At 38.8% G+C, this 27230-nt stretch overlaps 1 protein-coding gene across 2 annotated transcripts; it reads right to left on the reverse strand.

Moving 5' to 3' along the window:
* Positions 1 to 13544: 13544 nt before the first annotated feature.
* LOC100777365 (26S proteasome non-ATPase regulatory subunit 11 homolog) lies at positions 13545 to 26885 on the reverse strand. Of its 2 annotated transcripts, none has more exons than XM_003550059.4 (2): positions 26763 to 26885; positions 13545 to 14988 (listed from the first exon to the last, which is right to left on the reverse strand). In XM_003550059.4, exon 2 carries the CDS (start codon positions 14981 to 14983, stop codon positions 13718 to 13720), a length of 1266 nt encoding a protein of 421 aa, XP_003550107.1. In that variant the 5' UTR covers positions 14984 to 14988; positions 26763 to 26885; the 3' UTR covers positions 13545 to 13717. The 2 variants fall into 2 exon arrangements, with proteins under 2 accessions (XP_003550107.1, XP_040866877.1); XM_041010943.1 differs by having other exon boundaries at positions 13545 to 14985; positions 26763 to 26854.
* Positions 26886 to 27230: the final 345 nt, after the last annotated feature.

Here is a 27230-nt window from a genome sequence, read left to right on the forward strand (position 1 = left end):
TTTGATGAGCTTGCTACATCCTATAGAAAACTATGCATCAAAAGTGAGAAGATCCTTCAGCAAGAAGCACAACTGAAGAAGGTCATTGCAGATCTGGAAGCTGAGAAGGAGGCACATAAAGAGGAGATCTCTGAGCTTAAAGGTGAAGTCGGTTTTCTGAACTCTAAGCTAGAAAACATGACAAAATCAATAAAGATGCTGAACAAAGGCTCAGATACACTTGATGAGGTGCTGCTGCTTGGAAAGAATGCTGGAAACCAGAGAGGACTTGGATTTAATCCTAAGTCTGCTGGCAGAACAACCATGACAGAATTTGTTCCTGCCAAAAACAGGACTGGAGCCACGATGTCACAACATCGGTCTCGACATCATGGAATGCAGCAGAAAAAGAGCAAAAGAAAGAAGTGGAGGTGTCACTACTGTGGCAAGTATGGTCACATAAAGCCCTTTTGCTATCATCTACATGGCCATCCACATCATGGAACTCAAAGCAGCAACAGCAGAAAGAAGATGATGTGGGTTCCAAAACACAAGGCTGTCAGTCTTGTTGTTCATACTTCACTTAGAGCATCAGCTAAGGAAGATTGGTACCTAGATAGCGGCTGTTCCAGACACATGACAGGAGTCAAAGAATTCCTGCTGAACATTGAGCCCTGCTCCACTAGTTATGTGACATTTGGAGATGGCTCTAAAGGAAAGATCATTGGAATGGGAAAGCTAGTTCATGATGGACTTCCTAGTCTGAACAAAGTACTGCTGGTGAAGGGACTGACTGCAAACTTGATTAGCATCAGTCAGCTGTGTGATGAAGGATTCAATGTAAACTTCACAAAGTCAGAATGCTTGGTGACAAATGAGAAGAGTGAAGTTCTAATGAAGGGCAGCAGATCAAAGGACAATTGTTACCTATGGACACCCCAAGAAACCAGCTACTCCTCTACATGTCTATCCTCCAAAGAAGATGAAGTCAGAATATGGCATCAAAGGTTTGGACATCTGCACTTAAGAGGCATGAAGAAAATCCTTGACAAAAGTGCTGTTAGAGGCATTCCCAATCTGAAAATAGAAGAAGGCAGAATCTGTGGTGAATGTCAGATTGGAAAGCAAGTCAAGATGTCCCACCAGAAGCTTCAACATCAGACCACTTCCAGGGTGCTGGAACTACTTCACATGGATTTGATGGGGCCTATGCAAGTTGAAAGCCTTGGAGGAAAGAGGTATGCCTATGTTGTTGTGGATGATTTCTCCAGATTTACCTGGGTAAACTTTATCAGAGAGAAATCAGAAACCTTTGAAGTATTCAAAGAGTTGAGTCTAAGACTTCAAAGAGAGAAAGACTGTGTCATCAAGAGAATCAGGAGTGACCATGGCAGAGAATTTGAAAACAGCAGGTTCACTGAATTCTGCACATCTGAAGGCATCACTCATGAGTTCTCTGCAGCCATTACACCACAACAGAATGGGATAGTTGAGAGGAAAAACAGGACCTTGCAAGAGGCTGCTCGGGTCATGCTTCATGCCAAAGAACTTCCCTATAATCTCTGGGCTGAAGCCATGAACACAGCATGTTACATCCACAACAGAGTCACACTGAGAAGAGGGACTCCAACCACCCTGTATGAAATCTGGAAAGGGAGGAAGCCATCTGTCAAGCACTTCCACATCTTTGGAAGTCCATGTTACATCTTGGCAGATAGAGAGCAAAGGAGAAAGATGGATCCCAAGAGTGATGCAGGAATATTCCTGGGATACTCTACAAACAGCAGAGCATATAGAGTATTCAATTCCAGAACCAGAACAGTGATGGAATCCATCAATGTGGTTGTTGATGATCTGTCTCCAGCAAGAAAGAAGGATGTCGAAGAAGATGTCAGAACATCGGGAGACAATGTAGCAGATGCAGCTAAAAGTGGAGAACATGCAGAAAACTCTGATTCTGCTACAGATGAATCAAACATCAACCAACCTGACAAGAGATCCTCCACTAGAATCCAGAAGATGCACCCCAAGGAGCTGATTATAGGAGATCCAAACAGAGGGGTCACTACAAGATCAAGGGAGGTTGAGATCGTCTCAAACTCATGTTTTGTCTCCAAAATTGAGCCCAAGAACGTGAAAGAGGCACTGACAGATGAGTTCTGGATCAATGCTATGCAAGAAGAATTGGAGCAATTCAAAAGGAATGAAGTCTGGGAGCTAGTTCCTAGGCCTGAGGGAACTAATGTGATTGGCACCAAGTGGATCTTCAAGAACAAAACCAATGAAGAAGGTGTCATAACCAGAAACAAGGCCAGACTGGTTGCTCAAGGCTACACTCAGATTGAAGGTGTAGACTTTGATGAGACTTTTGCCCCAGTTGCTAGACTTGAGTCCATCAGATTATTACTTGGTGTAGCTTGTATCCTCAAATTCAAGCTGTACCAGATGGATGTGAAGAGCGCATTTCTGAATGGATACCTGAATGAAGAAGTCTATGTGGAGCAGCCAAAGGGATTTGCAGACCCGACTCATCCAGATCATGTATACAGGCTCAAGAAGGCTCTCTATGGATTGAAGCAAGCTCCAAGAGCTTGGTATGAAAGGCTAACAGAGTTCCTTACTCAGCAAGGGTATAGGAAGGGAGGAATTGACAAGACCCTCTTTGTCAAACAAGATGCTGAAAACTTGATGATTGCACAGATATATGTTGATGACATTGTGTTTGGAGGGATGTCGAATGAGATGCTTCGACATTTTGTTCAACAGATGCAATCTGAATTTGAGATGAGTCTTGTTGGAGAGCTGACTTATTTTCTGGGACTTCAAGTGAAGCAGATGGAGGACTCCATATTCCTCTCACAAAGCAGGTATGCAAAGAACATTGTCAAGAAGTTTGGGATGGAGAATGCCAGTCATAAAAGGACACCTGCACCTACTCACTTGAAGCTGTCAAAGGATGAAGCAGGCACCAGTGTTGATCAAAGTCTGTACAGAAGCATGATAGGGAGCTTACTATATTTAACAGCTAGCAGACCCGACATCACCTATGCAGTAGGTGTTTGTGCAAGATATCAAGCCAATCCCAAGATAAGTCACTTGAATCAAGTAAAGAGAATTCTGAAATATGTAAATGGCACTAGTGACTATGGGATTATGTACTGTCATTGTTCAAGTTCAATGCTGGTTGGGTATTGTGATGCTGATTGGGCTGGGAGTGCAGATGACAGAAAAAGCACTTCTGGTGGATGCTTCTATTTGGGAAACAACCTTATTTCATGGTTCAGCAAGAAGCAGAACTGTGTGTCCCTATCTACAGCAGAAGCCGAGTATATTGCAGCAGGAAGCAGCTGTTCACAGCTAGTTTGGATGAAGCAGATGCTGAAGGAGTACAATGTCGAACAAGATGTCATGACATTGTACTGTGACAACATGAGTGCTATTAATATTTCTAAAAATCCTGTTCAACACAGCAGAACCAAGCACATTGACATTAGACATCACTATATCAGAGATCTTGTTGATGATAAAGTGATCACACTGAAGCATGTTGACACTGAGGAACAAATAGCAGATATTTTCACAAAGGCTTTGGATGCAAATCAGTTTGAAAAACTGAGGGGCAAGCTGGGCATTTGTTTGCTAGAAGAATTATAGCAACTACAGCAATCTGAACGTGCCCAAACGAATCACTTAACATTAATAGCACGTTCACCACAAAGCAAATTCGACCGTTGCCTCACACGCCCCTCTACATTCTTCATTCAAATTTATATCTGCTTGGCATTCGTGTTTTCACCAGCATTTTCCAATAATTCTCTGAGATTTACGAAATCATTCCAAACGCTCTGTTTTTCCATGGCTACCTCACCAAAAGAAACTGCAGCTTCTGGTTCACCATCTGTCCCGTCATCTCCACACCAGGAACAACCTGAATTCAACATCCAACCCATCCAAATTATTCCTGGTCAAGCCTCTGTCCCTGAGAAACTGGTTCCCAGAAGACCACAGGGAGTGAAGATTGCTGAAAACCCTAGCCCTGCAACGAGTCCTAGGGAAGTAGACACGGAGATGGACAAGAAAATACGCAGCATTGTGAGTAGCATTTTGAAAGACGCCTCTGTGCCTGAAGCTGATGAAGATGTCCCAACATCGTCCAACCCAAATGTTTCTGTGCCTGATGTCAAGAAAGATGTTCCAACATCTTCCGCTCCAAATGCTGAAGCACTCCCTTCACCCGGTGAAGAGGGATCAACTGAGGAAGATGATCAAGCCGCAGAGGAGACTCCTGCACCACGGGCACCAGAACCTGCTCCAGGTGATCTCATTGACTTAGAAGAAGTCGAATCTGATGAAGAACCCATTGCCAACCGGTTGGCACCTGGCATTGCAGAAAGGTTACAAAGCAGAAAAGGGAAGACCCCCATTAAGAGGTCTGGACGAATCAAAACAATGGCCCAGAAGAAGAGTACTCCAATCACTCCTGCCACATCCAGAAGAAGCAAGGTTGCTATCCCCTCCAAGAAGAGGAAAGAAATTTCGTCATCCGATTCTGATAAGGATGTCGAACTAGATGTCTCGACATCTAAGAAGGCCAAGACTTCAGGGAAAAAGGTGCCTGGAAATGTCCCTGATGCACCATTGGACAACATCTCTTTCCACTCCATTGGCAATGTTGAAAAGTGGAAATATGTGTATCAACGCAGACTTGCGGTTGAGAGAGAACTGGGAAGAGATGCCTTGGATTGCAAGGAGATCATGGACCTCATCAAGGCTGCTGGACTGCTGAAGACTGTCAGCAAGTTGGGAGATTGCTATGAAGGCTTAGTCAGGGAATTCATTGTCAACATTCCCTCTGACATATCTAACAGAAAAAGTGATGAGTATCAAAAGGTGTTTGTCAGAGGAAAGTGTGTTAAATTCTCCCCTGCTGTGATTAACAAATATCTGGGCAGACCTACTGATGGAGTGATAGATATTGATGTTTCTGAGCATCAAATTGCCAAGGAAATCACTGCCAAACGAGTCCAGCATTGGCCAAGGAAAGGGAAGCTTTCAGCAGGAAAGCTAAGTGTGAAGTATGCAATTCTACACAGGATTGGTGCTGCAAACTGGGTTCCCACCAATCATACTTCCACTGTTGCCACAGGTTTGGGTAAATTTCTGTATGCTGTTGGAACCAAATCCAAATTTAATTTTGGAAACTATATCTTTGATCAAACTGTTAAGCATTCAGAATCTTTTGCTATCAAATTACCCATTGCCTTCCCTACTGTATTGTGTGGCATTATGTTGAGTCAGCATCCCAATATGTTAAACTACACTGACTCTGTGATGAAGAGAGAATCTCCTCTATCCCTGCATTACAAACTGTTTGAAGGGACACATGTCCCAGACATTGTCTCGACATCTGTCTCGACATCAGGGAAAGCTGCTGCTTCAGGTGCTGTGTCCAAGGATGCTCTGATTGCTGAACTCAAGGACACATGCAAGGTGCTGGAAGCAACCATCAAAGCCACCACAGAGAAGAAGATGGAGCTAGAACTGCTGATCAAAAGGCTCTCAGAGAGTGGCATTGATGATGAAGAAGCAGCTGAGGAAGAAGGAGAAGCAGCTGAAGAAGAAGAAGAAGCTGCTGAGGAAGAGGAAGATGCAGCAGAAGAGACAGAATCCGATGATGATTCTGAAGCCACCCCATGATCATCAGACCTTTAATTTTGTTTTTACTTTTATTAGATATAGGGGCATGTTCCTTTGAACAATTCATTGTTATTGGTCTGTACTATTTGCACATTAATTTCATGCATCCTACTTTTGCCAAATTTATGTCTAAAAAGGGGGAGTAATAGTATTATGCTTGCTATTATGCATGATTCTGAGTAGTAGGATACTATGTATGATGTATGGCAGTAGGAAACGATGTATGCATGATTCATAACCTTGAGGGGGAGTTGTACGACGTTGAGGGGGAGACTGCTGCTGCTGATGATGATTGATGTAAGCTACTAGAAGATGCTGCAGTAGGAGCATGAAGACAGGGGGAGCAGATAGCGGATGTCACATGAGATGTCTCGACATCCTGGAAAAGACTAGTAGCTGATAGAAGATGAAGCAGTAAGCATGGAGACAGGGGGAGCAGAAGCAGAAAGCTGATGTCACGCGAGATGTCTTGACATCCTGGAGAAGACTTGTAGATTAGCAACTTGAAGAATTTCCGCTGTGCTTGATTACTCTGAAAATGGAAGTTGCTGATTCCACATGCATAACTGCTCGTACCTGCTCAGGAAGTGTCTAAGTATGTTTTAGACAAAATTTGCCAAAGGGGGAGATTGTTAGTGCTTAGCACTACTGAGTTTAAAAAGGTTGGCTAAGATTTTGTTAAAACATAAGCACTTAGACAATGAAGGAAAGCTGGAGTTGCTGCACATGATGTCCAACGTTATGTCAAGGAATAAGATCGGGCTGCATAATGCACAAGGCAAGATAAAGTGTCAAGTGATGAATTGAAGTTGAAGGATCCACGATGTCGGATACAATGTCCTGACATCCTGCTCGAGAATACTGGAAGTGCTGTACAATGCAAGATAAAAGTCAAGTGAAGCATTGAAGCTGCAGGATCCAAGATGTCGGATACGATGTCCTGACATCTGGCCCGATAATACTGGACATATAAATCTGTTATATCTTTAACAGATTATTGTGCAGTTAGCAAGAGATTAGAAGATCTATCTTTAGGAACGAATTAAAAGATCATTAAAGTTCGAATTTCAAAGTAGAAGAGTTCGTTCAGGGATTAAAGATTAAAGATTAAAGATTCAAACTAAAAGATCAAAAGTTATCTTTTAGTTCTTTAACTGCAGATTTTTCAGAAGAAGATAGATCTCCTCCAGCATCAAGAACTTGCAGCCCAGAATCGTACACGGCTATATAATCATGGAGGCTGCACGAGTTCTGTACCGAGTCCGGGATTGAAAGAGTTATTTTGTGTGTTTTGGGACTTGAGTGTTTTTGTGAGCCACCTTGATGGTATACTAACATCAAGTGTTGGACCTGAGTGTGTAGAGTTGATCTCTTGTGTCTAGAGTTGATCTCTATTGTGTAGGGTTGATCCCTTTTGTACAGAGTTGATCTCTGGAGTGTCTTTGAATTAATTGTAAACACGGGAGTGTGAGTGAGAGGGAGTGAGCAGAGGTTCTCATATCTAAGATTGGGTCTTAGGTAGAGATCGCACGGGTAGTGGTTAGGTGAGAAGGTTGTAAACAGGGGTTGTTAGACCTTGAACTAACACTATTGAGAGTGGATTTCCTCCCTGGCTTGGTAGCCCCCAGATGTAGGTGAGGTGCACCGAACTGGGTTAACAATTCTCTTGTGTTATTTACTTGTTTAATCTGTTCATACGGACACATACAATCTGCATGTTCTGAAGCGTGATGTCGTGACATCCTGTACGACATCTGTCCCCTGGTATCAGAATTTCATTTATGATGAGCAAAATTCCTAAACATCTAGGATCTCACAATCACTCACAAACTCATCTCAAGCTCTCAGAACGGCTTCCGCTTTGAACTCGCGTCTCTGCAAATCTTCACACAGCAAAATCTCTCAAAACTCTCTGGAACTTGGACCTTTCTCTCTCTAGAACCTTCGTGCATGCAGAGCTTCTCAAGAAAAGTGTCAAACTCCCTAGCGCAGATCTAGATCGCTTAGCGCACATAAGTGTATTTTGGCTTAGCGCGCTTGTTTCGCTTAGTGGATGAGCTGAAGCGGTGCGCTTGATTACCTAGAGTTGTGCGCTTAGCGAACTTGACTGCTCATCTTCTTCTGGATTCTTCCTCGCGCTTAGCCACTGAAGGTTGCGCTTAGCGAATTCTCGCTAAGCCAGTAGCTTGGCTTAGCAAAAGAGTGAAAAATAGCACTTTGCCAAAGTTGCCTATTTAACCTGAAATTGAGAGAAATTGATTATTAAACGCACAAAACAAAAGTATAACTTATCTATTACCTATATTTAACAAAAAGGACTTATAGTATTACAAAACAACCATAAATTGGAAAAGTTTGATACAATATACACAGGTTTCATACACAAAAATTAGTCGTATTCATCGACTAACAAACACATAGAGAGCTCCTTAAGTTTCTAGACGTAGTCCAATCATTACAATACGTGGTAATCAATTATCTCAAGCTACAAAGTCCTCCTTCTTTTGAAACTGGCTTTGCAATTGATTATAGAAATTGGTAATCAATTAGTTCATTACTTGTTGCCAAATTTCAAGCAGAAGAGACTTATGTTGCTGCGTTTTAACACTTTGTAACTGATTACAACACCTCTTAACCGATTATACTGTGTTGAACTCATTGCTCTTACGAAACTTAGAGATCAATCCATTTTTCTAACATCTTTGATTCATACTAAGCATGGATATAAGAAAAACTTAAACCATATCAATCATCATGCCTACACTAAAACAATCAATACAAATGTCACATCTATAAAACTTGTTTGACATTGTAATCATCAAACCAAAACTAAGATCTAAAGACAAATTTCAAGGCTTCAAGCTTTGATCCAACATAAAAATTGCAATATGGAGTAAAGGAAAATAAAATTATTTTCTTCTTTTCTTTTTAGAATATTCTTCTTTTCCTAATTTGGTATTAACATAAAAATGAAAAGGAGATATTAACGATATCTTTTTATTACTTTAAAATATTTTTAAGAATAAAAATAATATTATGATTTATAAATATTAATAAAAATTAAAATTAAAATTCTTTCAAAACTCAATAGTCTTATATTTTTTCATTCTTCCGTAAGCTAGCATTTTTATAAAAAAAAAATTGTGTCTTTATTTAGCTTTTTTTATTGTATTTTATTGTTTTATTGATTGGAAGGTAATAAAAATAATATAACAATTTTATTTAGTTCTTAAAAGATTATGTTAAATAAGACAAATTATTTTTTTCTTATATTTCTCTCTTTTTATTATAAGATTTCTCCCTTTTCTTTTTTATGGATTTTCAAATTATGTCTAAGAAATATAATAAAATCTAAGAAAATATTATATTAGTGTCATATATACATTTAAGCTTTTAGGACGCGTTTGGTTATGAAAGAAGTTTTTTCATACCCGAAAATTGTGAATCCTAGAAATAAATAAGATTTGTTTGGTTGATTATTGTCAATGAAGAATAAATGAAAAAAACTAAAAGAAAAATTAAGTATAGCTTCAAATTTTTACTTGTTACCTTAATAAGTTTTTAGGGAATAAAAATGTAACCAGATATTTTTACTAGTTATCCTAATTTAATAAGTGTAACATGAAATTTTTCACTTTAATAAAAGAAAATTTAAGTTAAGAAGGTAAGATTCTCACCTCCACCTATTGGAAAGTTTTCCTAGGAAACTAGTTTAAAAACATTATGGGAAACATCCTTTTTTCATAATGTTATTTTTTTCAAATAGATATCAAACATGGATAAACAGGATTCCCAATATAAAATTTCTCTCCAACCGAATACCCATAATGAAAATGTTACATAAATGAAAGGAAGAATAATGAGTTTCCTTTATTTTTATTTATATATTATTTAAAAAGTTGGCATTAATTATTTTTTTATTAGTTGACAATTATTTATTGGTTGTATATAAGGATGAGATGCTAGGTTTGTGTCCATGTAAGAATTTCTCGGTCATTTTATTATAAATAAAGTCATTTATGAATTTTAAAATAGCAACAACATATTATGAAAGGAAAATACTATTAAAATAGAAAATAAATTATACTTAAATATTTTGTTCAAACAAAGAAAGAATATAATTATATCCATAATAAAGACTATAGAAATAGAAATAAAATATTTGTTTAAAAGAATGTCATTATTTTACCAACTAATATTACAAAAAAAAGAACAAAGTATTTTATAAAAAATGGCAAATAAAACTTAAATTACATATGAAAATGGAAAACTTAAAAAATGGAAATGCACCTTGATTACAATATTTTAAATATTAATTCTACAGTATGGTGTTGTAATATGGAGGTGGAGTTCTAAGAATATGATGTGGTGAAGGAAGTATTTTGGCGTTGGAAGAGGTAAAAGGGGGTATTTTTTATAGACATTTTTCCAAACATGTGCTGTATAGGAGGTCATGAAGACTAGATGCTAGAGTGGGGATCTGTTTCATGGATTGTTAATTAATGTCGGGGTGGTTAGCTGTTTCTCAAATGCATTTGGTATGGGCAAAGCAGAATGAGAGCTAGGCTAAATAATTTTAGTAATCAATATCACATAAATAGAGCGTGTCTGCAAAATTCCCCTGTTGAAAACAAAGCTTTTCGATTTGTCTTCATCGACCTCATCCAGACTGACTTTACTCAATAGGATAAGAACCTATTGGTCTTTTAGTCATTTTTTATTGGTTATAAAATGGAAGAACTTTTATAAATTTTTTGCATTAGTGGTAAAACTCAACTTGAGTTCCCTAAACTTTACTTACATGGAGAAAAAAAACCAAATTTCTTTTTTCTCTCAAATAATATTAAAAAAATATTTTGGTTGAAAAAATAAAAGTTCTTTTCCTAGAATCTACATGGATATGGAAATTGCTAATTGCTAATTGCACCCCCATTTTTACTAATACACCCACTTTCTCTTTATTTCACAAAACTACCCTTTTCTCTTTCTCCCTCCCTTCTGTCTGCCTCGTTGCCGTAGCCACATGATCAGCGCCCTGTTCGTCTTACCTAACTCTCAAAATTTTCCAAACCTATCCCCATCGTTGTTGATGGACCCTCTCTACGAGGTGATTCTTGCTCACGCCGATCAAAGCCTGGGCCTCGTGCCAGTGCAGGCATAGGCTTGGGAGGTTTCCAACAGAGCGATGGTAGGGGGGAAAGATCCACAAATGGATTCCTCACCAAACTATTGAGCGCTTCATTAAATTGATCCATCAATCCCATTTCGTTCTTGGTGCCATCAAGCACGTCTCTACCTGAAGGTTGATTTCCTATGACGCCAAATATTGAGCGGTTTTGGAGTTGCTGCCTCTTGTCGGTTTAGGATTTTATTGAGGCAACTACGTAACTCATCCTGCTTTTTTTTATCACCTCTGCAGAGGCCAAAGGTGTATACTTTGTCTAGGTCTTGGTCATTTGAGAAATTGTAGAAACCGTAGAGTGTCATTGCATCTTCCTTAATTTATGTGTGGGGAGAGAAACTGGATAAAAAGGAGTTGAGTTTGTTGTGATAGGTTTTGATCGTACAGTTGCCTACTTGCCTTTGCTGTTGTCCCAAGGCATCCAAGTGTTGGCTTGTGATATGAATATGACCTAGAAAAAAACAAGTAAAGTAAAGGAGCATAAAAGAAATAGTAGTAGTTGTATTTAAGGTTATCAAACTCGAGAGTTTATATGGACTCGTGAGAGTTCTATAGACTCGACTTGTGGACTCAACTCGTAGATTCGTAAGAGTCTACTTCATGTAAAGATGTAACAAAATATCTATAAACAACATACTAATTAAACATTTCAACAATATAATAAAGCAAAACAATAAATCATAAAGTCCAGAATATTTAAATAATCAAGTCTAGTAATAATGCATCACTGATAACTTGCAGACGTTATCGTAGTGGTAGATCATTCTCATCGAGGGTTTGATGTTATTAGAAAACAAGGGTTTGATATTATTAAAGGTGAGAATTTTGTATTTTAGAATAACACACTAAATGAAGGTATGTTGAATGTTAAACAGACAAAAAACAATAAAAAATAACTTAAATTTTGGTCTAATTTTTTTAACTTGCTAACTTGTTGATTCGGTGGTAAACTCGAGATTCTACCGAGTTTACTTAGAATTTATAGAGTTTGCCCAGAGTCTACTAAAAAAAGAGTTTACTCAAGTTTTAACTCGCAAAAGACAAGTGGACTCGTAAACTCGTAAGAGTTAACGAGTTAACTCGAGATTTTGATAACCATGGTTGTATTTGTCGTCGGGATTCATAAGTAACAAGAGGAGGATTCAAAGCTTTACGTATCAAAGGAGATTTTCAATTCAGGAAGATGTGTGACACTTTCCGGGTTAGATTAAAATTCGGGCACATGCTCCGACAATACAATGTCGGCTTTGAAGATATTAAAGGTTATGGGGTTGCAAGTATCTAAGTTTCGGAACTTGAAATTCAGAAATTAGTTCTAATGGGTACTTCTGAGGGGAAAAAATGTTAAAAATACAAAATGGTGGTGCATTAGTAAATGAAGGAAGTGTATTTAGCAAAAGCCTAAGAACTTTTACAAAGCTTAATCAGACATATAAAAGACTTTCTTTTTTAGAGTACATATAAAAGACTTATCATCTTGTAAACTCTTTTGATTTATTTTAATAAACTTTATGATTAAGACAAGGTCGTGTAAGCCACTGAGGCAACAGCCTTAGGCCTCCAATTTTTTAGAAAAAATATTGTATTAATCTTGAAAAAATTTTAAGGTTTAATGAATACTCTGATATTGATGGTCTTGATTTATTTTCATAATTGAAAGTACTAAGAGAAGTATTAAGAGAAGAAATTAGCACACCAATAAAAGTATTGAGTTATATTAAAACTTTAGATTCTTTTCCAAATGTTTACATTGCATATAGAATTTTATTGACAATCCGTGTAGCAGATGCTACTACTGAAAGAAGTTTTTCAAAATTAAAATTGCTTAAATCATATCTAAAATCAACAATGTTACAAGATAGATTGAATGAGTTAGCTATTTTATCTATTTAACATTCTCGCCTTAGGTCTCAAAATGTCTGTAAACGGTCCTAGATTAAGCTTATGCCTTGTTTGATAAACTTATTAAACAAATGTCTAATTTAAAATTAACTATTAGTTTGAGAGCTTTTAATTAAGATAAATATTTGATTCTTAATTTATTACAAAAATAAACTTCTGAGTTCATAAGCATTCATAAATATTTATATGAAAATTAGATGAATAAGTTATTACATAAACTCATTTATTTTCTCTCTTATGAACAATTCTTGAGTAGAATATCCAAAGTGACTACTTGTGATCGAAAATCCTCATCTGACAACGTTCCCCACATGCACCGGGGGGAAATAGCTTCAGTGCATATGGAAATTACATGCATTTACGTAATAAGTGCTTTATAACCGTCAAATGAAGATTGTACAACTCATTTTTGATAAATCAAATTTAGAATATGCATTTGAGATCTCAACTATCCAATCATCTTCATTCCACAACAACAAAGCACTCATAAGGTCTAAATTAAAAATGTGATTGGATCATTCTTATAAGGTTCAATCTATCTAAAATGTCTCTTGCATTTAATTTTTTCATAATAATACATTTAATTATAGTTGGTCCTAGAATGACGTTAGACTGAGAGAAACATAACTCTTTAATATGTTAGTTTGTATAAATTTAATATATTTAATATTCTCCACTAAATTAGTCAATTTCCTTAATTTTGATAAGTTAATTAATTGAACCTTATAATAAGGACGCATGGTCCTACTATTTTTCAAAGATCAAACCATCAACACGCCTGTAATTACAAATAATAAAGGCCCCTGAAGTGGCTTAGGGATCAATGAATTTAGAAGCTAAAAACTGTCCCGAGTCTTACAAATTTGGAAAATAAACAAACGACTTGTGTCCTACTAATTGTGAAAGAGAACATATAGTATTGCAGCAAATACCAAATGAAGTGACCAGATGGAGTGCTCATGCCACTATCTTGGCAGACCTAACATAAAGACTGTCCACAACTTTCCCAATATTGAAAATGGTTTCTAAGGTTGCAGGATATATTGCATCAGTCTTGGGATCATCGAATATGACAAGGCATCCAGCTCCTTGATCCAATGTCCCAACGAACTTCTTGTCCAAAATCATCTGAGACAACTTTTGCTCCACGTGATCAACAGGAAGTTTAATTAGTTCAGCAATGTGTGCAATCTCAACCCTTGCGTATGGTTCAATCAATCTCCAAAGGTTCTGCTCCATGAGAGAATCATACAGGGATGACAGGTGCCTGTGGACAATTGGATCTTCCTCCAACTGAGCCTTGTAGTCTCGCAAAGCAATTTCGAATAACTTCAGAGATCGCTTAGAATGAGCATCTGCAATGGCTTTCATAGCATCCAAATCAGGCCCAAGATATTGCACGCCAGCTTTAGAAGATATGATTCCAGCCACATCATCAGCTTGACTCACCATAATCTTGCATAACAACATGTATTTCAGGCTAAATACAGCCTTGGGGTCATCAAGAGCATTGAAAGACTCAAAAGCTTCAAAGAAATAACTATATGCAGTTTTGTAATCCTTCTCCTCTGCGTGAAGAATCCCACTCTGTAGATCTATGGCACCTTGTTGAGCTGGAGGAACATAAATAGCATTTGCAGCTGTTCTTGCAGCTGTGAGAGCAGCTTTTGCCTTTGGAAGGTTTCTTAAGGAGAAGTGTAGCTTGCTTTCAAGCAAGTCTATGTCTACAAGTAGAAGCTTGTCATCTAGTCTTCTAACCTCTTTGACCAGGCCGCTGAGGAGAGTCAAAGCTTCAGAATAATCTTTACTTTCCATCAGAAGTGCTGCAAGCCTTGCCTCAACTCGCTGCCTCAGAAAGGTACGCTTTTCAGCACGAGTCCATTGCATCATTTCTTTGCATAGTGTAATTTGTAGATCAGAAGTCCCTGGTATTTTTGCAACAGTATCAATTATGCCCCTCACTATCTTTGCAGTTTTTGCCTTAGGAATCAAGGAAAAGAAGGGCCTCAACTGTGTAAGAAGGCTGTGCAAATCCTCTGCCCTATTCTGTTCCCTGAGATGCTCAGTGAGGTTTGTGATGGCCTGCTCTTTCATGCGCAGAGCATCTGGAGAAGAAGAAGGATCATCAAGTACCTGATAAAGAATGGAGATGGACTCAGACGGGTCTTTGGCCTCCACTGCCAGATCAAGTGACTCGGCTGAGGCGGGAAGAAAAGAAGACATGGCTGCTGCTTAAACAAAGTTATGCAAAATAAGATATTTGGTCAAATGGATAAAAACCTGAATACTAACAACCTTTGCATTAGTACCAATTGTTGAGTGAAAATCATTATCTCACTCATACAGCAGTTCGACCAGTCCCCAAAAAGTAACAAGTTTTTACTAGTTAAAAGCAATGTATATAGAATTTGCAAAAATGACAGGGTGTAATGTAAGGTAAGGCGAAGCAGGTCATATGTCATTTGATGATCTTAGGTGAAAAACAACTCATTAATGAGTACTTGACTAGCAGTTCAATGTAAATCAAGTATTATTTCAAGGTTCAAATTAGGATGCCTATTTTTAATTAGCACTAAAAAGAGGATGCAGGGAACAATAAAATGAGTGGTGGATATTCCTCATTCGTGAGTACACTTTCCTCACAACTCACAAGATGAAGGAAAGATTAAAAAAAATATGATTTACAAGTTAAATGTTTTATTTATTTAAAAGGAGCAAGACAGCAGAGGAGATTCATTCCAATCCAAACAATAGCTCATGTCATTTCCTATTGATTTAACCTTTCTCAAGTGGAAACTACCAGGGTTTGCCTATATGTCAGGGTAATAATTTATATCTACAGGTTGAGTTCATGTCAGGTTAAGACAATGGTACAACAACAAATAGCATGAGGCACTCAAGCTAAATATTAAGCATATATATACAACAAAGTTTTCTTCAGTTCCATTGAATTAAGAGACATATCCCAAAGTAAAACTACAAAACAATCAGAATATTGAAAAAAAAATTCAGAGCCACTCAGAAACCCTGATAATTCCTCATAAATGCACAAAATTGAACATATTGTAAAATGAGAGAAAAATATACCATGTAAAATGAGAGAAAATATAGAGGGATGAAAGACTGAAACCGTGTGTCTAAGTACACAACAGATGCTTGTTTATAAAGATAGGTAGTATCGATTACACATAATTAGAGGATATTCAGTTTCCTCTAAATCAGATATCATATCCTATCACACCATTATACATTAAATTCCTAATTCTCAACACTCCCCCTCAAGCTAAAGCTTACAAGAAAATTTATTCCCAACTAATAAATATAAACATAAAATTGAGTTCCACCAAAAAAAAAAAAATGTTTGAAAGACAACTCAGGGATGTTAGTGAAGCCAGGGAATATTGCTAGAAAGATAACATTGCCAAAGAGCTGGAATAACCATCAGCCTAAGAAATTTACGGCAAGCAAAGCAAGCAAGTTCTGACCTTCTTAAGAACCACATTTGGAAAGCTTCAAACCAAATATTTTGAAGACAACTCAGAGATCTTGGTGAAATCCAAATATTGCTAGGAGGAGAGAGTTGGAACACTCATCAGCTTAAGCAGGGAATATTGCTAGAAAGATAACATTGCCAAAGAGCTGGAATAACCATCAGCCTAAGAAATTTATGGCAAGCAAAGCAAGCAAATTCCGACCTTCTTAAGAACCACATTTGGAAGCTTCAAACCAATATTTTGAAGATGATAGGGTGCTGTCTAATGGGCCTGAATTAGTGGGAAAATATAGGCCTGCTACTTAGTGGAAAGTATATACTAGAAGAAACAAAGTGGGGTCAAGGGTAGAAAGGGAAAATTAGTTGGTGAGGTGGACAAGGGACCCATGTGATGCGGTTATGAGGTATTAGAGAGAGAGCATGTTGCAGGGGGGATAAACAGAAAAAGAGCATTAGCTCTGGGGCACTCTCGCTATTCAAGCAGGGTGTTAACATCAAATCGTGAATAATACTATACACCACACTTACATACAATTTTCTGTTGTTGATCTCTTTAATTCTCTGTTGCTGTGTTATTTTTTTCAGCTGTTCCTTTCAACTGGTCCGACCTGCTGGATAATATTGACGAGGAGGACCTAGCGTGGTTCTGGTCCATGACTACAAGAATGAACGAGAGGGTTGACGCTTTGGAGGGACGAATGTTAATGCTGGAGGAATCGTTCCGACTGAGGATGGAGGAGTTCCAAAAGGTGATGATGGAGGAATTTGCTAGAATGCGAAACCCATCGATTTCAGAAGGGATTTCATCGGCGTCAGCGGATGAGAACTCTGAATTCAGAATGGCTGTCAAGAAGGTGGAACTTCCGTCTTTTGATGGTGGTGACCCGGTTGGATGGATCACAAGAGCTGAGACCTACTTTGAGATACATGGCTCTTCGGAGGATGTGAAGATCCGTTTGGCAAAGATATGTATGGAAGGAGCTACCATCCATTGGTTCAACTTATTGAAAGAAACAGAGGATAATCTAACATGGGGTAAATTGAAGAAGATGATAGTTGATCGTTACGGAGGCCGAAGGTGTGATAATCCTTTTGAAGAGTTGAAAGGCTTGCACCAGGAGGGAGACGTGGAAGAGTACATATCTGAATTCGAATTCCTCTCTTCTCAAGTGAATCGTTTGCCGGAGGAACAATATTTGGGATATTTTGTTGGAGGTCTCAAACCAGAAATTCGGGTAAGGGTCAGAACCCTAAATCCTCAAAACCGACTTCAAGCCATGAAAATGGCGCAGGATATTGAGGTGGAGACAAGGGGTTTTCGTTCGCAGAGGCTGAGTGATTTTGGAAGAAGATGGACAAAGGAAAGAGATGCGTCGTATCATTTGTATGAAAGGGGGAGAATGGGATCGGGTTTTAAGTCGGGTCAAAGGAGTAACTCCACAAAAATCTGCCCAGTCGGGGAGTAACTCTCACCTAGGAGGCAATTCGAACTCTCAGAACTCCATGGGAGGTTTGAGCTTTTACCACCGTGCCAACTCGGATCATGAAGGAGGACCCCGTAGCAGAGGGGTTCAGCATTTGCCCTATTCTGAATTGATGGATCGGAAGAGCAAGGGCTTATGTTTTCGTTGCGGAGAGAAATTCCATCCTTTGCATCAGTGTAAGGAGAGGTAACTTCGATTGCTTATCCTAGGAGATGATGAAAAGGTTAATGAAGAAGGGGAAGTGATTGCCGTAGAAGTGTAAGAAGATGAGGAGGAGGAAGTTATTGAATGTAATGCTTTGGGGTTATTTGAAACTAAAGAGATGATGAGCACCAGGGGTCAACCCGCTACTATGAAACTTAAAGGGAAGGTGGGTGAGGTCCAAATTCAAGTATTGGTGGACAGTGGGGCAAGTCACTGTTTTATTGACCCAAAGGTGGCCACGGCGTTGGGATTAATAGTGGAATCAACAACGGCAGTAGGAGTGAAATTGGGCGATGGTCATCGAATAAAGACCATGGGAAAGTGCAGAAATGTGGAGTTAGAATTGGGTGATTTCTTGACCCGAATAGATGCCTTTGTGTTGGAATTGGGAGATCTTGATGTGATCTTGGGAGCAGCGTGGATGAGACGATTTGGCAAAGTCACCTTTGATTGGAAGGGCATGATTTTGAGTTTCCCTTGGCAAGGGAAAATGGTGGAACTACAAGGCATTAAAGCCTTGTCTGAATCTTCAAACTCTTCCCTGCATAGTTTGTTGGAAGCGGGTGAAATAGAATCTGATATGACTCCTCGTGGTGAATTGAAGGCGCAGGAACAACAGGATTTAAACCACATGCTAGCTGATTATAAGGAAGTTTTTAAAGAACCAGAAGGATTACTTCCAAAGAGGAACAATGTTCATTCCATAGAGTTGCATCAAGGGGCTTCTCCGGTCAATGTGAGACCGTATAGATACCCTTTTCATCACAAAAGTGAGATAGAGAATCAGGTGAACTCTATGTTGGAGCAGGGCATTATTAGGTGCAGCTCAAGTCCTTTCTCTAGCCCTGTCATATTAGTTAAGAAGAAAGACGGTGCATGGAGGATGCGTGTGGACTATCGGGAACTTAATAAAATAACCATACCGGATAAATTTCCTATTCCGGTGGTAGAGGAGTTGTTGGATGAGCTCCATGGTGTCAAATACTTCTCAAAGATCGATTTGAAATCGGGCTATCATCAAATAAGGGTAAAGGAGGAGGATGTGCACAAGACCGCTTTTCGGACACATGAAGGGCATTATGAATTTTTAGTCATGCCATTTGGTTTGACAAATGCCCCGACAACATTCCAAGCAACTATGAATCAAATCTTCAAGCCCTTTTTGAGAAGGTTTGTTCTAGTATTTTTTGATGATATATTGGTATATAGTAGAGTGGGGTGAACATATGCAGCATTTAAGGTAAATCTTAGAGGTGTTACAAGAAAAGAGATTTGTAGCCAATAAGAAGAAATGTGTTTTTGGTGATACTCAAGTGGAATATCTTGGCCATATTATTTCGGAGAAGGGTGTAGCGGTAGATCTGGCTAAGGTAAAGAGTGTGGTAGATTGGCCAATTCCTCAAAGTGTGAAGGGAGTTAAGGGTTTTTTGGGGTTGACAGGATACTATAGAAAGTTTGTCAAGGACTATGGGAAAATAGCCAAGCCTTTGACCGAACTCACAAAAAAAAGAAGGATTTAAGTGGGGGCCGGAAGCTTTGCAAGCCTTTGAGGAACTAAAAAGGGTGATGACAACTTCTCCGGTTTTGGCTCTACCGGATTTTACTCAACCTTTTGAGATTGAGTGTGATGCTTCAGGAAGAGGAGTTGGGGCTGTTTTGGTTCAGAAGAAAAGACCGATTGCTTATTTCAGCAAGGCCTTATCTGAAGGAAATTTAGCGAAATAGTTGATGGCCTTAGTGTTATCGGTGCAACATTGGAGACCGTATCTGTTGGGAAGGAAGTTTGTTGTTTATTCAGATCAAAAGAGCCTTAAATATTTGCTACAACAGAGAATTACTAAAGCTGATCAACAAAATTGGCTAGCCAAGTTGTGTTGGGTTACAAGTGTGAGGTGAAGTCCCACATCAGGTAGAAGTGAAAAGGTTGAGCACCATATAAGTGAAGAGAAGACCCATATACCTGAGCCTTAAGGTTTTGGGTTAGAGTGTGGTGTCAGGTCTCCTTATGTGATGGCTCGTGGTCCACAGGTGTACCCCTCAAATCTCCCCAACAATTGGTATCAGAGCCGATGGTTCAAGTTAGTGACCGGCTCAGACGAGTATGCAAGTACCGCAAGTGGCCAGAATGGCTAGCGGCACAACGTGCCCCGCAGGTGAAGCGGGGTGGCCAGAATGGCTAGCGAACAGGGCAAGTATCGCAGGTGGTCATGGCTATACTCATGGATGATAAAGACTTCCGCTCGAGGGGGAGACTACCATGTGAAAGAGACTCACACTTGAGGGGGAGATGTGTTGGGTTACAAGTGTGAGGTGAAGTCCCACATTGGGTAGAAGTGGAAAGGTTGAACACCATATAAGTGAGGAGAAGACCCATAAACCTGAGCCTTAAGGTTTTAGGTTAGAGTGTGGTGTCAGGTCTCCTTATGTGGTGGCTCGTGGTCCACAGGTGTACCCCTCGAATCTCCCCAACAAAGTTATTAGGCTACCAATTTAAGGTAGTGTATAAGCCCGGTATGGAGAATAAAGCAGTTGATTCCTTATCAAGGCTGCATGGAGAAAGTGAATTGAGGAGCCTTACCACTTTTCCGATTTGGTTGCAGCTAGCAGAGGTTCAAATGGAAGTAAGAGAAAATGAAGAATTAAAAAGAATCATTGAAGAGTTGTCACAAGACCCGAATGTTCATCTGGAATTCAGTTTGCAAAAAGGGAACTTGTTTTACCATAACAGATTGGTGTTGGCTGCAAACTCAGTGTATATTCCTCTATTATTGCAAGAGTTTCACTCATCTCCAACAGGGGGGCACTCAGGATTTCTTAGAACTTATCACAGAATAGCGGGGAACTTGTATTGGGTTGGGATGAAGAGATCTATACAAGACTTTGTGCGAAGCTGTGACACTTGTCAGCGGCAAAAATATGTTGCGATGTCCCCCGCGGGACTGCTGCAACCATTGCCAATTCTGGACCAAATTTGGGAAGACATCTCCCTAGATTTCATCACCGGTCTTCCTAAATCTAAGGGGTTTGAAGCACTTTTTGTTGTTGTGGACAGATTATCAAAGTATGGACACTTCATACCCCTCAAGCACCCTTATACAGCCAAGAAAATAGCCGAGGTGTTTACCAAAGAGATTGTCCGGTTACATGGAGTGCCACAATCCATTGTTGGTGACCGAGATCCTCTATTTGTTAGTTTGTTTTGGAAGGAGGTATTTCGGCTACAAGGAACAGTTTTGAAGATGAGTTCCTCTTATCACCCGGAAACGGATGGTCAAACCGAAGTGGTGAATAGATGTCTTGAGGCTTATTTGCGTTGTTTTGCATCGGAGCAGCCCAAAAACTGGTTGTATTGGGTTCTTGGGCTGAATTATTGTATAATACTTCCTACCATGTATCTATTGGAACTACACCTTTTGAGGTAGTTTACGGTCGAAAACCTCCCGCCATAATTCGTTTTACACAAGGAGAAACAAGGGTTGAAGCTGTGGCTGCCGAGTTAGTAGACCAAGATGAAGCTTTGAGGCAACTTAAGCATCACTTGCTTAGGGCTCAGCAGCAGATGAAGAAATATGCAGATAGAAAGAGGAGGGATTTGACCTTCGAGGTGGGAGAATGGGTCTTTTTGAAGTTGAGACCCCATCGGCAGCAAACTGTAGTTAGAAGGATAAACCACAAGTTAGCACTGAGGTATTTTGGCCCTTATCCCATATTGGAGAGAGTTGGTGCAGTGTCTTATAGGATAAAGTTGCCTGAATCTGCAAGAATTCACTCTGTTTTTCATGTTTCTCAATTAAAAAAGGCTGTTGGTAGTTATACGGTGGAAACAGAACTCCCTGCTGAATTAGGAGTTGAGGATGCGGATGTGGAGGAGCTTGAAGCTATTTTGGCCACTAGAGATATCCGTGAAGGGGATGATGTGACAAGGCAATTTTTAGTCAAATGGAAGGGTTGAGCTGAAGAGGATACTACATGAGTAAATGAAGATGTGCTGAGAAGTCAATTTCCCTTTTCAGCCTTGAGGACAAGGCTGTAGCTGATGGGGAGGGCAGTGATAGGGTGCTGTCTAATGGGCCTGAATTAGTGGGAAAATATAGGCCTGCTACTCAGTGGAAAGTATATACTAGAAGAAACAAAGTGGGGTCAAGGGTAGAAAGGGAAAATTAGTTGGTGAGGTGGACAAGGGACCCATGTGATGCGGTTATGAGGTATTAGAGAGAGAGCATGTTGCAGGGGGGATACTTTGGAAAAATACATCTGAGAAATAGAAACAGAAAAGGAGCATTAGCTCTGGGGCACTCTCGCTATTCAAGCAGGGTGTTAACATCAAATCGTGAATAATACTATACACCACACTTACATACAATTTTCTGTTGTTGATCTCTTTAATTCTCTGTTGCTGTGTTATTTTATTTCTGCTGTTCCTTTCAGAAGACAACTCAGGGATCTTGGTGAAGTCGGGGAATATTGCTAGGAAGAGAGAGTTGGAACACTTATCAACTTAAGTAAATCCAAAGCAAGTTACGATCTTCTTAAAACCAAGATTTGGAAGCTTTAAACGAAGTATGGAGACCCAATTATTCAAACGGAAGACACAAAATCATCATAAAGTGACAGCGAAGCGAGAGAAGTCATTGAGAAATATGCCAGAAAAGGACAGCGATAGAATAGGCAACCAAAAAGTTCTTTGCCGGAAAATAAGTGGCAAGCTGAAGGTGGTGACCAGAAACACGCTGAAAAAGACGGCAGCAGAATAGGCGGCAGAAGTTCTTCGCCGGAAAATGAGCAGCAAGTAGAAGGCAGTATTGGTTTACATCCTCATAAGAACCAGCAGATGCATGATGAGTAAAAACAGTAACTGCAAGGCGCGAACCAAATAGTGCCTAAAAAAGCACAAAACAGAAACATACAATGCAAAGCAGGGTTTTTTCCCAAAATAAGTCCGATGGAGTTGAAACTCCAGGGGCAGAGGCGCATAAGGTAGACGATGCAGTAGCAGGAAATCGCGACTGGAAAAGGTGCCAAATGCGCCATCATGGACCGGCGAACGAAGCTGTTTAGCTGGCAAAGATGGTGCGAGTGAGGGTACATGGATGCTCCGTTTTCGATGCCGTGAGCAACACCAGTGGGTGATCACAGAAATTTTCCCAAAAAAGTCATCGGAGTTGCGTCAGTGACCGGAAAATGTGACAAAAATGGGGAAAATCACCAGAGAAGGAGAAAGAAGATCGCCAGAAAATGGGTGGCAAGTATAAAAGTCCACCGGAAGAAGGGCGACAAGCAAAAGGACTCACCAGGGACAATGGTTCGCCGGAAAAGTGACAGTGGCCAGAAAAGTCACTGGAAAACAAAAGGGTCATCAAAAAGCAGAAGTAGGTCACCGGAATAAGTGTGACGACCAGAAAGGTCCACCGGGGACAGTAGGTCCCCTGGTGGGGGACGGTTTCGTTATTCCCTCAACCTAGCTCTGATACCATGTAAAATGAGAGAAAATATAGAGGGATGATAGACTGAAACCGTGTGTCAAAGTACACAGCGGATGCTTGTTTATATTGACAGGTAGTATTGACTACACATAATAAGAGGATATTCAGTTTCCTCTAAATCAGATCATTTATACGTTAAATTCCTGATTCTCAACAGAAATTAGTCCCAATATCAATTCTATTAGTGTCAAAGCCATAACTTCCAGCAAATGGTATTCCCAATTATTAAATTGCAACCAAAATCAATCCAGAAAGAAGAAAATACATAGTTATATCTGTCATGGATCATTACTTATAGGTTTGTATCTTCAATTTTAATTGAGACCTTAGAACTGGAGAGGAGAACCACATAAATATACATATACTTTTGTTCAAAAACTTGATAACAGTAGATAATTAATGGGTCTAGCCCAATATAGCTCCTGCTCCGTGGGTCTTGCAGATAGGTCAACAAAAATCTGATCACTAAACAATATCCTAGATATAGGCAAGGAAGATAGAAAGATGCTATCTAAGCTTCAGTCAACCAAAAAAAAAAAAAATGATCCAGGACTAGGAGTCTCGTTTCTTAGCTCTGACCTAAGTTCCTACATGCTAGGTTTCGGGGAAAATGTTGACACAAGGTACCAATGAACTTGTAGCTCAACTGAAACCATTGATGGCAGAGGTTCAATCCTGCACTAGGCCACATATGCCCCTTTCATACACAGGTGCTTGCGCCTACCAATATAACAGGAAAAGAGGTTTTACAAAGCAGTTACAAGAATACATCCCCAATATGTAGTTGAGGGACAAGAGCCCAAATATATATATATATATGCCTACAGCACACCAAACATCTCACACTACCAATGAGTCAGGAGCTTAAACAACTCAAAACACAAAGTGACAAAAAGAAAGAAACAGAGAGATTCGGGCACAAAGTGCAGGTGATGGTTGGTTGCTGGGTTAGTCTAGACTCTAGGTTTTCCATTGGCATTGGGAGGAGAAAATATTTCCACAGAAAGATAAAGGTTGGATGAAAAATAATGATAGAGTACTGAATGGATTTGAGGGTAATGGTCAATCAAAATCATCAGCCACCAAATTCATTAAGATAAAAACAAGAAATTGAAAGGTTATTTAACATTGTTACTATGGTTTTAAAGTTAGAATAAAGAAAAGTATCAAAAGAACAATGATATAAATGTGGATTTGAAATTCCACCAAAAGGGGCCTTTTCCATAACTATCTATGTTGGATTATACCAGGCACGGTGAAGATTAAGCCACTCTTTCACATATATCAATAATTAATACAAAAGAAGTTTCTGGTCTGCAATGAAAACGGAAATATTATTTCAAATAGTTCAACCAAATCATTAAAATAAAAAGATAGGTTTTGCTTGGATTTGGTTCCCCTCATATCAGTGTCATGTGAAGAGAGAAACAGAGACAAGATACTGTACAAGCAGACCCACAAATTTTACCCTGCAGAGTTTCTTATGTCTCTCTCAGTATGACCCTGCCATGCGAAAGACTCAAATTTTGAGATGATTCAAAATTCTCAAGTGAGAGGATTTAAACCCCCTTTTATATTTACACTACATGAGTAGGAAGCAAAGAAAACAGGTTAGCATTGGCTCCTCTCAAGAGTCAAGACTGAAAAGGAACCCATGACCAAGACAAAATCATCTTCGACAGTGAATTTCAGCAACTAGAATGTTAAGCTACAGCACCAAATAAATAAATAATTGAACAGTGTTTATTTATTTGGTGCATGGATATATGGTAGAAAACCTCACTCTTATATACTAGAAAAGAAAATTATGTACTCTAAGCAAAGACAGACATGATAATGTTTAAGAACCTAAATAAAAATTATATCATGTTCAAAATGGCATACCAATGATCAGGGTGCCATAGTTGAAAGAAATCAAATATTTAATTAGAATCATTTATAAAGAACACAGAGCATTGATGTGAGGGACTGCAAATCAGGCAATACATAACATGTGCCAACCAGAGGGGACAACAGAAAATGGAAAACTTTAGGACAATAAGAATTAGCAAAAGTGATCAAGGAAGTTCCTTCTCCTATGTATAGTCGTATACGTCCATACCAACTTAACACCACCTAGGTTACGTTTTCATAAATCTAAAAATACTTTTCCTTCTTTGATTTTATCCTTTCTAATGCAGACATTGGATCATGAAACACAACACAAATCCTATCAACTCTATAGCATTTCTCTTCAAAACATCTATTCAAGACTGGTTGAAATCAAATCTGAACAGCACCAAAACATATGCCAGAATTACCAAGGGTAAGTATTTGATAACCAAACCCAACACTAGTATAAACACAATTGCCGATGGACTACTGGGCAGGCCCTAACTTTTTATTTTATTTTTTATTTATTGCCTAGTGAAGCAAACATACCAAAGACATCCGTATCAGCAGTACACAGTAGACACACACACTTCGGCACAACAACTCAGTAATCATGTAAAGCTAACATCTTAAGCAACAGTTATGCTTAAGGCAGGGCTCACTAGAAATCAAACAAGTTGAGCCAAATCAGGTTGACCAGGGCTCGGCTCACTAAGAAATCAAGGTCATTTTAATTTATTGGCTCAACCTAATCCCGCACTGATGCTCACAGGCTATTTGAGCTCAACGAACCAATATATTTATTAATTGATCATTTTAGACTCAATGAATTAGCCAATTAAGCTTGAATTCGTAACTGAAAAAAGAAATACATCACATAACCAACATGGTGTGATATGATTGGCAAATAGTAATGTCCCATAAGTATGTGGTTAAAGGTTTGATCTTCGAGCTCATATTAATTGGCAAATAATCATGTCCCATAAGCATGTGATCAGAGGTTCAATCTCCAAGTTCGTGTGTATAAAAAATAGCATAATGCTGCAAGAAATCAGTCAATTAAATGGATCTCAATACCTCATTAGGGTTTACCCAATAAATATATATCACATATTGCATGTTCAATAAAACCCATATATCACTCAACAAAATACATAACCTAATGAATTAGACTCTTTCACGTTAACATTCATCTCATTACTCAAAAATATAAAAGACATATAGCAAAATAGGAATTCAGATTTCCTAGACCACTGTAATTATATTCACTTCCGAGTCGCGGTCACACGAGGTTTGAAAGGAAAATTATAAACATTTTCGTTATGCCTCAATCTAAATTTTGAGTATGCGAACTGTTAAACGGATCGAATGTGATGCCAAATTTTCAATTGTTACGAGCGGAACCCAAAAGGGAAACGAAATAAAACCCTAAGAAAGCAAATAAATAAGGTGTGACAGAAACATACTTGGGAAGGAAGGAGAACAAGTCCTTGCAGATGATCTGGCTGGCTAGCAAGAACCACAGGGTTCGGTGTGACTCAATATTCATACGGCTCGGAAAATATTTATTTATTTTAAATCTAAAACATAAGTTAATTTTTTAAGGCTTAAGTATATATTTTCTCCTTCTAATTTAAATTTTTATTTATTTTCTTCATGCAAATTTATTTTTTTAATTTAGTCTTTGTGTGTTTACTTTATTTTTCGTTTTACCACTAAGAATGAAAATGAATAGGACTAGACATAGATAAGAGTTACATCTTATCCGACTATTAAAAAAAAATATTCTGATTACCTATTCATTATTCATTGGGTATCCATTTGAAAAATGTGGATGTTGATGGAAATCCACATATACTTCAAATTTTAGACAAAACCAATAAACTCGAAAAAGATGGATTATTTTGTGGAAGAATTTTTGAGCCTATAAAAAG

Source organism: Glycine max, chromosome 17, assembly GCF_000004515.6.
Source record: "Glycine max cultivar Williams 82 chromosome 17, Glycine_max_v4.0, whole genome shotgun sequence".
Taxonomy (NCBI): domain Eukaryota; kingdom Viridiplantae; phylum Streptophyta; class Magnoliopsida; order Fabales; family Fabaceae; genus Glycine; species Glycine max.